The sequence below is a fragment of the Macrotis lagotis genome, chromosome 6 (assembly GCF_037893015.1).
Source record: "Macrotis lagotis isolate mMagLag1 chromosome 6, bilby.v1.9.chrom.fasta, whole genome shotgun sequence".
NCBI classification, from domain to species: Eukaryota; Metazoa; Chordata; class Mammalia; order Peramelemorphia; family Peramelidae; genus Macrotis; species Macrotis lagotis.
Window position 1 is genome coordinate 72,677,814 of NC_133663.1, and position 17,275 is coordinate 72,695,088.

The 17,275-nt window shown below is 33.7% G+C and overlaps 1 protein-coding gene across 1 annotated transcript in view; it reads right to left on the minus strand.

Annotated features, from left to right (window-relative positions):
* Window positions 1-1,306: 1,306 nt before the first annotated feature.
* Window positions 1,307-17,275, minus strand: part of ATIC (5-aminoimidazole-4-carboxamide ribonucleotide formyltransferase/IMP cyclohydrolase) — a 34,881-nt gene continuing 18,912 nt past the window's right edge. Inside the window, exons 9-16 of the mRNA XM_074191439.1 lie at window positions 17,109-17,216; window positions 15,646-15,731; window positions 10,369-10,458; window positions 8,294-8,422; window positions 6,017-6,109; window positions 4,593-4,775; window positions 2,849-3,004; window positions 1,307-2,377 (exon numbers count right to left, since the gene is read on the minus strand). Coding sequence (XP_074047540.1) covers window positions 2,258-2,377; window positions 2,849-3,004; window positions 4,593-4,775; window positions 6,017-6,109; window positions 8,294-8,422; window positions 10,369-10,458; window positions 15,646-15,731; window positions 17,109-17,216 — 965 coding nt within the window. The 3' untranslated portion in view covers window positions 1,307-2,257. The remainder of the gene's footprint in view (window positions 2,378-2,848; window positions 3,005-4,592; window positions 4,776-6,016; window positions 6,110-8,293; window positions 8,423-10,368; window positions 10,459-15,645; window positions 15,732-17,108; window positions 17,217-17,275) is intronic.

Consider the following 17,275-nt stretch of genomic DNA (forward strand, 5'->3'; position numbering starts at 1 on the left):
TATGTGTGTATATATATATATATATATATATATATATAAATAAAATGCCACTCTTCCCCAGTTTTCAGGTGAATAAGAACCCCTTGAGAACAATAAAGACTAATATACATTTGTATTCCTAGCGATTAACAAATTAACTAGTATATAAAGGATGTTTTACTAAGAAATGCTCATTGCTGTATATGTTTGTACTTTTTGGGGGGTGGGGGGTATGGAAACAGGTGCTTTTTTACTACAATGAAATATCTTTTTAAGCATTGCAAAGCTAACCAAAACAAGCTGTCATATTTTCTTAACACTAAAGAGGAATGCTAAATTGGCCTGCTTTAGAAACAACTAATCACAAAAGTACAGTTTAACAGATTATGACTCTGGGTTAAAGGAAAGCAGTTGAGTGTCTTAAAAAACAAATGAAAATTAAGACCAATGAGTTCACAAACAAGTTGTGAAGAATGGTGTCTCTAAGAAGCAAATTTTTGTGCTTTAGGAAAAAACTATGTAACAGGAGCACTTCCTTTAATTCATAGCTCACAAATCAAATATAAAAAATTGAAAGGAACTGCAGGGTTAAGGGAATTAAGAGATTTTAAAATGTGAAAAGCAAATATGCTGAACATTCACACACCCTTCACAGAAGGAAAAATAGAACCAAGAAGAGACCACTGAAGTCCAATTTCATTTCTATTAGATCAAATTCAAATTCTTGTTGCAAGGTTCAGTCCAAAGAATGTTTTATGTGATATTCATAAATCTCAATATATTAATGTTTGAAAACTGGGAAAATGAATAGACCAATTGAAAGTTGATCAATTTACTTAACTGTTGAGGATTTAAGCTGAATCAATATAAAACAAAAAAAAGAAAGCAACTTCTAAGGTTTCTTCTTGACACCAGCGAACTTAAGATTTTTTAAGGATAATTTGAAGAAGCAGTTATTAAATGTTTTGGGCACAGCAGATGTCATGAGAGGGGCCTCCAAGTTATAGACAATAATTCAAGTCCCACTTTGAGCACACTGGGTATGTCACTTGTTTTTTTATACCTCAATAATATTGTAACACTCTTTAGTTGCAAGACAATTGCCTTTTGCATTGGCAGAATTTTTTCACCAATCTTCAATGCAAGTTTTCTACATCAATGAAATCAAAGGTCTTCCTTTAAAAAGAAACACACAAAACTATTATTAATTTCATCATGTTTTATGAAAAAAAACTCATGTTGTTTTCTTTTTGCTTGTACTCCTGAAGTTCACTTTAAGCAAACTATTTGTACAGCTTTAAGCTAGTCAAAAAAAAATTGTTTAAGGTTTAAAAAAAGCAAAAAAAAAATCACACACACACACACACATAGAAGCAGAAACTTCTTATTGTCACCACACATTTGTAGGTATTAGTACAAAGTCTAGATAGAGGGTCCAAAAGGGCTAACCTAAAGTTCCAGTGAAACTTTTACAAGAAACAGTACACCTGGAGCAGCATTGGGATGCTTATTAAGGTCTACCTTTCCTTTAAATACATAACTATGTTATCGCTCTTTAGCTATTATTAGTTTTATTCTTTATTTTGGAGTGAATATACAATCACTCTTCAGGGATTCTTCAATTTCAGCTTAAGCCACATTTTTCTGCCTTTAAAATAAAAGGGGGAGGGTTTGTGGAGATGCTAACTGGATTTCAGCAGACCAGAACTGGCTACCAAAATGGCAACTATTCTGAGTGGAAAGCTGAAATACCTCTTTAAGATTGATTCTAATTTGTTTTTTCAAATTTTGGGTGAGTTTAGAAATCAAATGACCAGATCTGTTAGATGTTAGATCTGTTATTGTTTGTACACACAAACATGTAATAAGTTAGAATATAAAGAATGAATGAATTCTGAGTAAGGGTCTGAAAGGAAAATAAATCTTTTTGCTGCTCAGTCCTTTATTGCTTGCTTATTGGCTGTGTTCAGATAAGTATATTTAAATGGCTTTCCAAATAGCCGAGTTATACTGTACTCTTACATAAAGATGTACAGTAGAAATCAAATACAGGAGTTGTTCAATCCTCAAAGATGAAACTATATATATCAAACTTACTCCCATGACTAAATTTCTTTGATAAAACTTTCTTAATTTTTTCAAAGTTTCAAAGAATGAAAAAAATATTTAAAGTTTCTTTTTAAAAGATCTCCATTCAAGTTTTTCATATATTATCACGATTGTCCACAATTATGCATGATACATTTCTGCAAATCATTCAGAAAAGTATGCATCAGAATCAATGATGAAACAGTCGAAGATTTGTATGAATGAGTGTCATTCCAAGTTCATCACAAGCCTCAATCACAATCTGATCAGCAGCTGAACCTGAGGGAGCCACGATGAACTCTACACCACTCTAAAAGATAAAAAAAAAATTGTTACAAGGAATCAACTGAATTTTCTCAAATAATTCAGCCTAGTCATTGACCCCATAACAAAATCCTATAAAGATTATACATTTTTGAGTTCTCCAGCTCAAGGTAACCTGGAAAAGAGCTGAAAGGCTCAGCTCCACGGGGTCGGAGGGGTGGTCCACCAGAGGGGTGGCCTGCCAGAGCAAAGGAATTTCAGCCTCCCCAAGGCAGCCCCAGAGTGCTGGAAGCCGGAGCTCACAGCAGCAGGGGAGTTTCCTGACCGATACCCCAGGTAGCACCAGGCACAACTTGGGGGATCAGCGGGGGGACCTCTGCTAGAGTGAGCACGTGAAGCCCAGCCCTCAGGGCACACAGCTAGCAGCAGCAGCCCAGATCTAGATCCAGGAAACATTAAGAATAGTATTTTAAAAATAATTACATTATGACAGTGTTCCCTCATCCACCAAACTTACCCTCTTAGCCCTGTCTACATTATCCCTAAAAGGGAAAAAGGCATCAGAGCTGAGACACACATGTTTCAATGAATCAATCCATTCCTTCTTTTCTACCTCAGTTAAAAGTTTAGGAATTTCTTCAAACAATCCTTCCCATTTGGCTAAATCATCACCCTACAAAAAATAAAAAAAATTATAAGCATTAAAATAACTTGTAGGAATTATCTTCTTGGTATTTTTTATTTTATTAATTTTTAAAGGATTTTATTTAGGAATTTATTTATTAAGGAAAGTCCCGTGAACAATACAGATTACTCTTTACTATATACTCTCAAACTAAACTGCAAAAACGAGAATTTAAGACTCATGAGAATTTAAGACTCATCCAGACTTCTACCACTAGTGTGTGACACAAGTAGGATGTGGAGGTAGTTAGGTCTTTCTAAAACCAAGACCTGTCTTTTATCTGTGAAGTCAAACTGCCTCATTGTTAATAGAAACCACACTTTTTTCACAACCCAATTTATATGTGTTATAGTCCTTTTACATCTGATGTTATCAAGGTTTTATATGGAACAGGTATTAATTTAATAATGGAATTCCAGGTTATAATCAAATGTAGTTGTAACTGTAACATTTCTAATCTACATATTATTCACAAATTTTATTTAAACACTGCTTGTTTAGGTGATGTGGATGCATTTATTATATGTATTAAACCAGAATTTTATGTTTTAAAGAATTTTCAAGAATTATGAGAACTGATAAGCAGGAATTCTAATTGCAATTCATTTTAATGAACTATGTTTATAAACCAATTTCTTAAGCAGTTTCAAGATAGTTAACTATATTGTGATTCACAGTATTTTTCTTTTTTTAAGAGTTTGTATTTTAGACAATGTTTTTCAACTTTAAACAATTTCACTGGCACTTATACTGAAACTATATCTATCTATCTATCTATCTATCTATCTATCTATCTATCTATCTATCTATATAGAATGACAAGAGGGCATCATTATTCTCTAACCTCATTAATGACCATTATTCAGAGTGTCCTTATTAAACAGGAATAGAGAGAGAAATGTTAAACTCAAGAGTACAACTCTAAATGAATTATTCAGGAGTCATCTAAAGTCCATATCAGATAAACACTTGGTTCTTTTTCTTTTTTTCCTGAGTTCATTTGGCATGTCAATGACTATTAATACCTCAGAAGCACAGAAGGCATTCAAATAGTTGAATGTAAATTACAGAACTGCTTTAGTTATTAGTAGTAGATTTTGTTGTAAGATAGGCTCAAACTAGAGATTATACTAAAATTTATATTACTTTATCAAATGTACACAATATCTCCATAATAAGAAAAACATAGTCTCATAATTATTACTAATTATTAGGTGTACTATCTTGTGAATTATTCAAGGAAAAGACAAAAAGGATTATGAAGAAATGACAAGAATACATGACTAAAGTCATTTTTTTCCCATTTGTTTTTGCTATTAGTCAACAGTTGTGTCCAAGTCTTCATGATTTCATTTGGGGTTTACTTGGCAGAGATACTGAAGTGCCTTTCTTCTGGGCAGAAATACTGAAGTGATTTACCATTTCCTTCTCCAGTTCATTTCACAGATGAAGAACTGAGGCACACAGGCTTCATGCAGGATTCACATGTAAGGCCAGACAAACTAAGGCTGGTCCTCTATCCACTACCCCATCCATTAGAAACATGGAATTTCATGGAGAGATGCCCTGTACATACCTCACCAATGCTGCCAGTCACATATTGATCAATAGCATTAGAGATTTCTGCTCTCTTTACTCCAGTTTTAAATTTCATTGAAAGCACCCGGGGGTGATGTCTAAGCCACCAATTGTTTGCCTTCTCTCCTGCAAGGCGTGTACAGTGTATTCGGGATTGCTGACCTGCTCCAATACCAATTACCTGAAAAATATATAAGTTGGTTAAAATGAACAACATAATTTTAAAAATCTGATCTTTTTTCAAAAGCCTTCTTTCATCCTCTTATAGCCAAATAATTTTTTAAAGTAACTGTATACTATGCAAATCAGAAATACATAAAATACAGACATAAAGATATACTATAGACATAAAGTTTGGATTTAAATGATAAATTTTTAGTCTTGATGACCAGCAAGTTGGTCTTCCCTCATTTACTACTTACAATTTTTTAAAAAAGTATTACTCAGATTTACTTTGGCAATGAAAATAAAAATAGCAAAATGTCAGATATTTCAGATTTTCCAAGCAAGCTATTGAGCAACAGATGTTAAAACCATAAACTAGGAAAATAGCAAAACAATAGAATCACTTGGCATCTTATTAAGTTTAACCTTGTAGAACAACCGAACAAAATGCAGCAGCATGTCCCTTAATTAAATGAAAGGCTATCATAGTTAAATGATTAATGTCCACAACTATGTTCAATTCATAATTAAGAAAAACTTAATTTTCCTTTTTTTATGAAGATAAAGACCATGGTTTCTCTAGCTAATTCCATTTAAAAAAAATAAGTTTATTTACATATATGCCAGAATTCTGACAATGAATTTTTGCATTCTCTGAACAACGTGAGAAAACTGCCATGTTTCCAAATTATCCCAGTATTAATATAACCTAGAGGCCTCAAATTTTCACTGTAAAGTTGCAGCAATGTTTTATCACAAAACAAATGATCACATGCAATGGACAGCAGGATATTCTGTTTATAGGCAAATAATAATTAAAATACATTGTGAGAAGAAAATGTAAATATGTAAATATGTCATTATTAAATGGATTTGGACAATAAAATACTAAAGAAGCAAACAGCCTCTGGGACTCAATTGCATTTCAATTATTTATGGCACATTAAAAAGGTTCCACTTTTGAAAATTTAAGAAAGGTATGTCATATCTGCTCAGAATTAAGTTTATGTCTAAAATCAGAACACAATTCCAAATACAATGAACTTAGGGTTTCAACAGTGATCACTGAATGCTTTGTGGAAAGGGATGATGGCAGACTGTACTTATTTAAAAGACTTTGCATCATTATTTCAACAACAGCTAGGCAAAATAAAGTACAGAATAAATCTTATTTGCTTAGGAGGAAAACTGAGTTTTACACATTGCCCCCCCCCCCAAAAAAAAACTGACATGTTTGCTATTCTTTAAACAATTTACCTGACCATTCTTAGCATAGCACACTGAATTGGACTGAGTGTACTTGACAGCAATCGTAGCTACAATGAGGTCTCTGATAGCAAACTCAGGTAACTGGAAAAAAAAAATTTCAATTTTACACTTTACAAATGCATTAAAGTTCTTTGTCTCTTTTTTTATGTGACAATAAAAGTAAATTAAATCAATGATACACACTAATAGTTTTGTTTTTTGTAGCTGAAGCAGTAGAATGCTATTAGATTACTTGTAGTAAGCCCTTAATTGACCATTAAAAAATATATCTGGCTTAAGAAAATGTATGGCTTTAAGAACTCAATAAATGTGGTTTAATATGTAGAACCTGTTTGTAAATGTTAAAACACTTAATCTATGTTATATTGTGATGTCCTAAATGATCAAACTCGTGTTGGCATTCTGCCACATCCTGTCTTCAGAGAATTCATTTTCATATAATATTTTCCACACCAAGGCACATCTATACTTAACCACATGTAAGGAATACAGGACTTAAGCTGAACAGAAAAGGGAAGACACACTACCAATCTGTCTCTAGTTTTAAAAAATGATCATCAGTGCAATCAATATCTTTGTCACAGACTTAAGAGATGCAGTAAAGAGAATCTCTAATTTATTATCATGGCAAAGAGATTTAGCTGTATTTTATTCCACAAAATCTGAAGCACAAACAATTTCAGAGAGCTGCCAAGTCATTTAGAAAATGAATAAAGAAGCAAAGACTTGGTTTTCCTTATCCCATAGTCACTGAAAAGTAATAAAACCATCTATAATTGAAAATGCATACCATGAAAACCCAGCCCATGGAAGAACTTTTTACTTGATTGTGCCTGAAATTGTCACATGACATCATCATCCAGACTATAAACAAGAATTGTATTGGGCCTGATATTAAGCTGGCTTTTGTACTATAAAGGCAATAAAAAAGAAAAGTAAAAATATTTGATATTTTGGTACTGGTGGTGGAAATAAACATATTTAACTTTGATACTCTAAATGTGCAATTTTTGACCAAAGTTAAACAAATACATTCATTTTTATTTGTATTCCCAGTCCTAGCACAATAAGTACCTGGTATAAATTAGGTGCTTGATAAATGAATGTAAAGGGACTGAAATGAAATTTTTTTTAACTTTTTTATTTAAAGCAATGGGGTTAAGCGACTTGCTCAGGGTCACACAGCTAGGCAATTATGTGTCTGAGGCCAAATTTGAACTCAGGTCATCCTGACTCCAGGGTCAGTGTTCTATCCACTGAGCCAACTACCTGCCCCTGAAATAACATACTTTTGAAGAAAATGAAACTATAAATGACATCCTAGCAATAAAAGAAATTAGAAGACATAAGAAAATGCAAATAAATGGCTAGCAAGTTGAAAGAATTGGTTTCATCATGCACTCAAAGGAATAAGAAACATTTGGGGTACACTTGGTCACTGTGCCTTTTTGTGCTCATAATAACAATAATAGTAATAATTTAAAATAGGATATGAATAATGATTTAAAAGTTTGCAAAGCACTTTTTGAATGCTATCTCATTTCACTTTCACAGCTCTGTAAGGCAGAAGAGATCACATTAACTTAGCCAGGGCCAGGGTCTGAAGGATCTGACCTGAGAGTTTCTAAGCCAAACACTTAGGACAACGCAGCACCTGACTGAACAGAAACAGATAAAAAATACTACAAAACAAGTATTTCAAAGGATAAGAATGAGAAACTCTACTGTCTTTGAAAAACTATCCCTCAACAAGGCAACACACACAAACACACACACAAACACACACACACACACACACACACACACACACACACACACACACACACACCAAAACCAAGAGTTCATACCTGATGATGGGCATGAGAACATGATACAAATAATATGGTTCAGGATTAAGAAATCAGAGAAACTACTCACATGATTTTCAGTCACACCTGTACTACACCCTTACATATGAATATTTTGAGATTTGTAAATCAATGGACACAATAAACACCGAATAATATCACAAAAAATTCAGGACCTATTTCTGAGATATTTTTTGTGTGTTTAAACAAGAGAATCGAGTTAAAGTCAGACAAAGTGGCTAGTTTCTAGAGCACCCCTCAAGTTTCTAGGGTGTGGCCTAAAAACTTAACCACTGCACAGAGAACACAGAAACCAAGAGAATGATTTTTTCCACAGAAACAAATAAAATTCTTACCAGTTAATCTTTAACATCAGTGATAAAATATTTAATACTAATGAAACAAATTTTAAACTTACATCTTTATGCTTTGTAACAATGTTGCTAAATAATGACTTGTCAACCACACCGTTATTCCTCTTCTGACTTAGATATAATCCAAAAAGTGTTCGAATTTCATTCTCATCTGGTTTGTAACATGGATCCATCTAAAAAAATAAAAATTTAAAATTTTCTTCTTATATGATTTTAAGAAAATAAAAGGAAATATGCAGTGCTCAAAACAATTCTTTCCTAGCAGGATAAATCCAATATAGTAGGAGTATAATAGAAAATGATTGGGCCCTATTGCTTAAAACAATAACTGTGCATTTTATATTTCTTTAAATTGTATGTCTTTCAAGACTTGAAAAGGAAAAGTTACACTAAACACAGTAAGCTACCAGAAACATCTCAGCTTGCCAAGCATTTGCAGAAAGCTGATAATATCTAACTTGAAGAGCAAGTGAACAGGACTTACCACTAGTCAAAATGAAATAAGGACACAAAAAGTAAGACAAATTTCTTGTCATCTATTTGCACAAAATACCTAGTAAATATTTAATGATGATTAGTTAGTAATCTGTGCTTCTAAAATTTAGAATGCAAAATTTAATTATTTTGGCATTTGTTCTATTTTTTCCCCATGAACATCTGTTTTTTAGCTTAATAGGAAAAAAGGACTTTAAATGGAATATAGGACTTAAAGTAAGTACTTCTGAAGAAAAGGCTAAAGCAAAAAAGAAACAATGAAATATAAACATAAGAGTCAAGAGAAACCCTAGAAAGGTAAACTTATTTCAACTAGAAGAAGCTAGTTGATGATATAGTGCCAATATTCTAACAAAGGAGAAGGAAAATGCATCCCTTCAAACTCTTAATATGATCAAAGAGTTGTGAGAGAATTAAATAAGAAAAACAAAGATTCTAGAGATGGATTGGTTCTGTTCCAATGAAGAAGAGGGAAAAGGAAGGAAGGATAAGAGGGAAACAGTGGAGGAAGGAAAAAGAAAGAACTTACTAGTTCTCAGAATTGGGGTCAGGGAGAAGTACACACAGAGGGGTGGAGGAATGAGCATCAGATAAAGCTCTTATCTGAAATGGACAAAGAATGATTCAACACACACATCTACTGTCTGTGTGTATAAAATACATCAGATTCAACAAGGAAATGAATGAGGAAAAAGAGGAGATAGGTAACAGGCAAAACAATCCCAGGAAGAAAATAGTCATAAGAAAATATATGTATGTATGTATGTGTGTGTGTGTGTGTATATATATATATATATCTCCTGATTCTGAAGAGGGGACTCAAAAGGGAAGAAGGGGAGTAGGAGGGAATTAAAGGGGGTTTTATATTGCATCTTAAGAGCACTGAAAAATAGTTAAACAACTGAAATGTGAATATGGCAAAATGTTGCTGGAAGGTAAAAAAATGAAAAAGTAAAAGATGTTTAGAGAATTCTAGGTAGTACAAGTTAAAAAAAATGAAATGAGTAGAATCAGGAAAATAATTTATACAGAGACTAATATTAGAAAGAAAAAAAAATCAAACTTAAGAATTCTAGTCAATGCCAACCTCATCTCCAGGATTCCTAATGAAGAAGCATGCTGCCCAGTCCCTGAGAGATTACAGTAAATAAGGGGTCAAAAGAAATTTGGAATATGTGGATTCCTTTTGTTGGAAGATGCTCATTTGTTACAAAGTTTTTCCCCACCTTATTCTTAATTTTTAACTGGGGTAGGGGAAGAGAGATTAGTATGATATCCATATAAGAGGTCACTAACATTTTAAAAGTAATGTAAAATAGCATCATGTAGAATTCTTTGTTTTCTGAAAAGTCTCTTTTTTGGGATATTTAAGAATTTTTAAAATATTTTAAAATAAGAACATTATAGATTAAAACTAAGAGGAAAAAGGGTGTGTGCCTGCATATATGTAAAAATAGAAAACCATAAAAAGGCAAGAAGGTTGTCAATTTTTTAAAGGAAAACAAAAATCATATCCCAAGAGACATAGTAATAAAAGGAAGATTCACAAGAATGGAGGGAAGGAGGGAGAGGGGAACGAGAGTAACAAAATATGATTTAAAAAAAAATACATTTCTGCACTAACCTGAAGTACACAGTAATTTCCATTTTTTTTTTTGGAGAGGATTTTCAATGCCTCCTCTTCATATCCAGGTGCAATAATACCATCAGATACCTGTTAAGATACAAAAAAAAAGACTGTTTCGCTTAGAAAAATAAGGAAACCACTTTGGTTACCATATGGCTTTTTAATTACTTTCTACATATAAATTGTCAATCATAAAATAAGAAAACAAAGTCTATCCTGCATCTGCCTCCTGCAATGGATCTATTTTTTTCCAACTTGGTACTAGAGTTGAGAATTTCTCTCATTTGACCACTTCCTCACTCTCTTTTATCTGATTTCAATGCTCATTCTTATACATGGAGCTACTGAATTGATAAACCCAGCTCCAATTCTTCATCCAAACTCCTAGTCTGTTTCCAACTGCTAATTAGACATTTATCCTTAGAAATATCTCACTAGCACTTCTTCTCAACACCTATCTACTCTACTTGTCTATGATTAATATCATAAATTGCTCTTTCATAAACTAGTCAATAAAAAATACCCCATACTAAAAAAAAACAAACCTGCCTTACCTGATATCAATCTCTCTATTGATCCTCCAAGTCAAAGAACAGTAAATTTAGAGGTAGAAGGTACCTTATGGCCATCTAGACCAGTTCCTTTATTTTACAAGTAAGAAACTGAGGCCCCGAGAGAATAAGTGACTTGCTTATTCATATTTATATATCCTAGTCGAACCAGGATTGAAATTGAAGTCCTCTGACTCTAAAACAATTTTGTTTTACGCTATATATCACATTGTCTCTAGAAGTCTATTTTTCCCTCCACGCCCCATCAGTTGCCGAATCTGATTGACTCGAACCCCACAACATATTTTGTTGTCTTCTCCTTTCAAAGCACACTAAAACTACCTTAGTTCAATCCATGTTACTTCTTGGTTTAACTTCTGAAAAACTCTCCCCCATTCTCAAATCCACCCTTCACAATTAACCTTTTGACCTGTGAATTCCTTTAGCTGCTCTCTTGTTGCAATAGGATAAAATAAAGACAATAATCTTGCATTAAGGACATTTTATCATCTGCTTCTGAACTATCCTTCCAGTCCTATATCACAATGCTCCCTCCATCACAAAAACTATTCCAAACAAATTGGGCTACTAATTGTTCTTTAGTCTTATCACAATAAATTTAAACTATTAGAAAAATGAACATTTGAAAAATAATTATTAATATCTACTATGTGTAAAGTATTCTTCCTACAATGTAACCAGTTAAAATCCTCCTCATTTGTGCTATTCTAACTGCTCAGTTCAATCCATGAAGTCCAGAGTCCCCCAAAAAGTGACCTTTCTCTGGCTGTACTTCATTCACACTTCAGGCCTTCCATTTCACTTTATACTTGCAGTTCCCAATTATACTCTTAGTGTTGTTCATGGAAACTTGCACACATGGAAGCTAACCATATTTTTTAATTAAATTGTTTCATAAGTATATAAAAGGGGTCCTATCCTCTCCAATCTATTTCCAGTTAATTCAGAAAAGAAGTTAATCAAACAGATTAAGTATGAAGAATTATTTGATCTTCCTTCTAAAAAGACATATATCACCTGACCCCCAACACAAAGCCTGATACACTACATTTAAATCAATCCTGTATTTAAAATGACACCAAAATATTACTCACAAAAATTGAACAATAACTCGAAGCCTAATAATATTTTGATATCTCATGTCAAAAAAATATTCAAGATGTGTATTTACAATGTGTTCTACAATGAAGCATCCTGCTGGAGAAATGGCATCATCATTCTTTGATTAAAGGACAAAGACTAAATTCTAGTTAAATATTTTAATTTGTGTACTATCCACATAATATTAGACTCTTAATTACCACCCCCTCAATAGCAATAAAAGCAAAAGCCAAAACCTATCTTCCATCTTTTAAATACTTAATTTCTGTTTAGTTCCTATGAAAGCTCATGATGATGTTGAAGAAGACCACAACAAAGGGGAAATGATGCTATGACAAGCACATGAACTGGATTTGAATGGGGGGCGGGGTGCTGTGCTAAGTCACTAGCTTCACTTTCTCCTCCAAATCATCTAGATCCAGTGACCAGATATGAATCGGGACAACTGGAGATGGCCCTGGATGAAAGATCATCAGGGTTAAGTGACTTGCTGAAGGTCACACAGCTAGGTAATTAAGTGCCTGAGACTGGATTTGAACTCAGGTCCTCCTGACTCCAGGGCCAGTGTTCTACTCACTGTACCACCCAGCTGCCCTTAATTCAAATGTAACCCTGAAAGATACAGAGATTATTAATGTTCCATTCATGGATAATTTTGATTACATTAAATTGAAAAGTTTTCGCACAAATAAAAACCAATGAAACCCAAATTAAAAAGGAAGGTAGTAAGTTGGGAAACAATTTTTTCCAACTAGTGTTTTTGACAAAGAACTCATTTCTAAAATATATAGAGAAACGAGTCAAATTTATAAGAATATAAATCATTCCCAAATTGGTAAATGGACAAAGGTTATGAACAGGCAATTTTCAGATGAAAAGATTAAAGCACTCTAGTCATATGAAAAAATGCTCTAAAAATTATTATTGGATATATACTGCATAGAGAAATGCAAATTAAAACGACTCTAAAGTACCACCTCATACCTATCAGATTGGCCAGTATCACTAAAAAGGAAAATGATCAATGTAGAAGAGGATGTGAGAAAACTGGAACACTAATATATTGGTAGAGTTGTGAACTTATCCAACCATTCTGGAGAGTAATTTGGAACTATGCCCAAAGGGGGAGGGAAAAAAACTCATGCATACCCTCTGATCCAGCAATATTATTCCTAAGTCTGTATCTCAAAGAGATCATGAAAAAATCCACATGAACAAAAATATTTATAGCAGTTCTTTTAGTAGTGGCGAAGAATTGGAATTTGAGGGGATGCCCATCAATTGGGAAATGGTTTAACAAATTGTGATGTATGAATGTGATGGAATACTATTGTTCTATAAGAAATCATGAGGGATGGGATTTTAGAACAGACTGAAAAGACTTGCATGAACTAATGCTGACTGAAGTGAACGGAGCAACATTGGTTGATGAACCAAACTATGATGAATGCAGCTCCTCTCAGCAGCACAAATAAACAAGGCAATTCTAAAAGACTTGTAATAGAAAATACCATCCAAAACCAGAGAAGGAACTGTGGAATTTAAAGGGATACTAAAGCTTATCTTCAATTTTTACAAGTTGTCTTAGATATTATGGGATTTTTTTCCATTTTGATTTGATTCTTGTTTCACAACATTATTTAATATGGATTTAGATTTAGCATAATTATACATAGCCTTTATCAGATGCTTTCTGTCAGGGGAGGATAGGAAGGGAAGAGAAGGAAGAGGAAAGATGTAACTCAAAACTCTGCAAAAAAAAAAAAAGATTGTGAAAACTACCAATGCATGTACTTGGAAAAAATAAGTAAATAAATATTCTATTTATGGAAACTATTCCACTAGTGAGTGGTACTAGATCTATTTCAAGGTCTCTCACTGCATCCAGCTATCTCCAGTCATCCTGATTTATATTTGGTCACAGGACCCAGCTGACAAAAGAGGGAAAAGTGAGGCTGCTGACTTTGTACAGCACTCCCTCAGTTGAATCCAATTCACTTGCATATCATGGCATCACCTCCCTGATGTCTGATTCTTCAAAAACAAAGGACCCAACAGCAAGATGATCTATTTCCAACTGGATTGTTTCTCCCCTTCTTAGGAAGTCTGGTGGCCTGACTGTCCCACCTGAACCGGTATTAACCTAAGTGTTGACACTTGAACAACTTAGGCCACTAGAGATCAGAATCCCAAGGCCAAGCATTCTACCAGTCTCAGCCTCCCCAGCAGCAATTATAGGAGAGCACTACCCAACTAACTGCCAATAAAGCATTAAGAAAGAACAAGATAATTAAACCTTTTGAAAAGTTGAGGCTGTTATTACAAACATCAATTATTTTAATGGTAGTTGCTGGATCATTAATGTACCAAGCTGTAACTCAGCAAAGTGCCCAAGGACTTTTAAAATACCTAAATCTATTTGCTGTCTCATGTGTTCTAGCTCTCACTTTCCACTTTCTAATAGCCCTACTCCTTTATAGCTGATAATTAGTAGACACAATTATGGTTTTTTAATAAAATACCAAACCCCTCAAAACCAAGGTATGAGGAAGAATGCAAGAGGCTTATAAGAGCTCTTTTGTGCAAGTCAATTTTTTCATCAACAGAAATTACGGGAATACTGAACTATTTTCTCAGTCACCCAGGCTTAAATGTAAATATCCTCTTTGATTCCTCCCTTGAATTCACCCACTACCCAATCCACTGACAAACTTTTCTGTCCCTACCTTCACAACATTTCTTCCATATGTGCCAGTGTTCATCACCTCTAACAATAAGTCCTACTATGTGTTTGGCCCTCTGCAGCAATAGCTTTCTAACTGGTCATCTTTCTTAAGTGGTCCCTTGTTCCAATTCATCCTCCACACAGGCACCAGAATGATTTTTACTATACTGTGAATCTGATCATGTCCCTCTCCTATTCTACATATTCCAATGACATTCTATCACCCCAAAAATAAACTATCAACTCCTCTTAGTAAGCTGAGGTTCTTTCAGTCTCAGATACTTAGCCCAGTCCCTGGCACATTTTTTTTTTTTTTAGTTTTTTGCAAGGCAATAGGGTTAAATGGCTTGCCCAAGGCCACACAGCTGGGTAATTATTAAGTGTCTGAGGCCAGATTTGAACTCAGGTAACCCTAACTCTAGGGCCAATGCTCTATCCATGTGCCATCTAGCTGCGCCCCCCGGCCCTGCACATTTAACAGATGCTTTTTAAATCAGTGCTTTTTGGATTGATACTTGGTCTGCTACTCAAATATGTATTCAAATTCTATAGAGGGTTAATCCGCATTTTAGGTCAAAATTATTAAATAGTTGTGGCATACATTCAGTCTAGGAAAAGTCAATCTATGAAAGTTTTCAACAGTACTATTAGCACTGGAAATAATTCATTACTGATTTTTCAAAACCTTCTGCAAGGTACATGTTAATGTTAAGAATAAATCTTAACTACCTAAAAACTCTGTATTAATGACAAAACATATCACTGATTTGTAAATGGTGAAGGGGTGTTGTTTATGTATGTATGTATGTATGTCTGTTTTATTTTTAAAAACATTTGTCAATACTATTGAAGAAATGGCCAAAATCTTTTACTAACCTCTCTGGAGATGATTTTAGCAGTGGTGACATCACAAATATCAGATACAGCAACAAAATCACCAAATGAGGACATTCTATCAGATCCTGAAAATAAAATACAAAATACCATTTACAAAATACTAAAAGCTATGCTATGCTAAAAAAAAAAATCTATGCTAAAATTTATCCTATGCTTCTTTGGCACAAAGTCTGTAGGTCATATGATAACACAAGTTCTTGGAATCAAAATAAGAATTACAAAATATCATTTGGAGAGGATAAACTTTACCTTAACTGTAATGAATAAATTCAAAGCTCATATTCATAATGCAAATCCCTAAACCTTCTCTACTGATAGTAATTTCGTATTTCTTGTTTTTAATAAATAAATCTAGTAACACCAAGATTTCAAACTGCAGAGTGATCTACGATTTCTAGATTTGAATTCAAGTTCTGCCCCTTGAACAAGTCATGTAATCTTTCTGGGTCTCGGTTTCCTCAAGTGAAAAATGAAGGTGTTGGCTAAAATAACTTGTCACCCTGTCTGTGATCTCACCCTCGCAATCCTACTTACATACATTCTTCCCTTTTCACCCTTGTCTTGACTATGCTAAGTTTTCTCACTGGTCTCCCTCCCTCTAAGCTCCTCTCTATTCCATCTTTCATATTGTGCTTGTCTTGCCTACAGCATGAAATACAAACTTCTTATTCTGGTTCCAGGACTCTTGACAACATAGTTACTTTTCCATTTTTTTACTCTCTGACTCATTCTTCTTAGTATTCCCTTGACTAACTTTTATCTTTTTTCAACCTATACTCATTTGTTCCCATTATCTCATTTTCCCTTCTAGTCATTTATAGCAGATTCTATCTATCATTACTGAAGCAACAAATATGACTGACCATTCATTCCCCTACTTACCTGATAAAAAGCTTTTCAAATTATTCAAATCCCAGAAAAAGTACTGCTAAGTTACCAAACTAGAACATAACATAAAAGACATTCCCCATTTCATTCTATAAACAGAGCATCTAAACCATTACAAGGGACTGTTAAGATTTCATAAGAATGAGATCATAAATGGGTGATTAACCACATGAAACTTGAGTTTCAAGATCACATAAGAACAGATATTTAGACCTAAGCTAGAAACTGTCTAGTCCAACTTCTCTCCTTTTAACAACTGATGAAAACAAAACCCAGAAAAGTTAGCAACTCATCCATTGTCATGCAGGCAGTAAAATCCTTTGACTCTGTGACCCAACGTCAATAGTTTTTTCTATAGTATCAGGATACTTCATCAAGATCTTAACATAAGACCTGGAAATAAATCTACAAACGATATTTGCCTAAATAACATTTGCCTGACAAACTTAAAAAATAACAACTGAAATAATTTTCTAAGAAAACACCATTAATTTCTTATCACACTATTCAAGATAAGTAGTACTATTCATTTCCAGATTTATTATTTTTTCTACCTCTTGCTCTGGCATATGCCATTGACAATGGAGTAAGGTTCTTGTAGAGATCGTGAACCATGCAAACTTTAGCCTCGTCCTCACTAAGTGGTATTCCAACAGCAGCACCTGGTGGACAAAACCATAAAACCATTCAAAAATTCAACTTATAATTACAAAATCTAAAC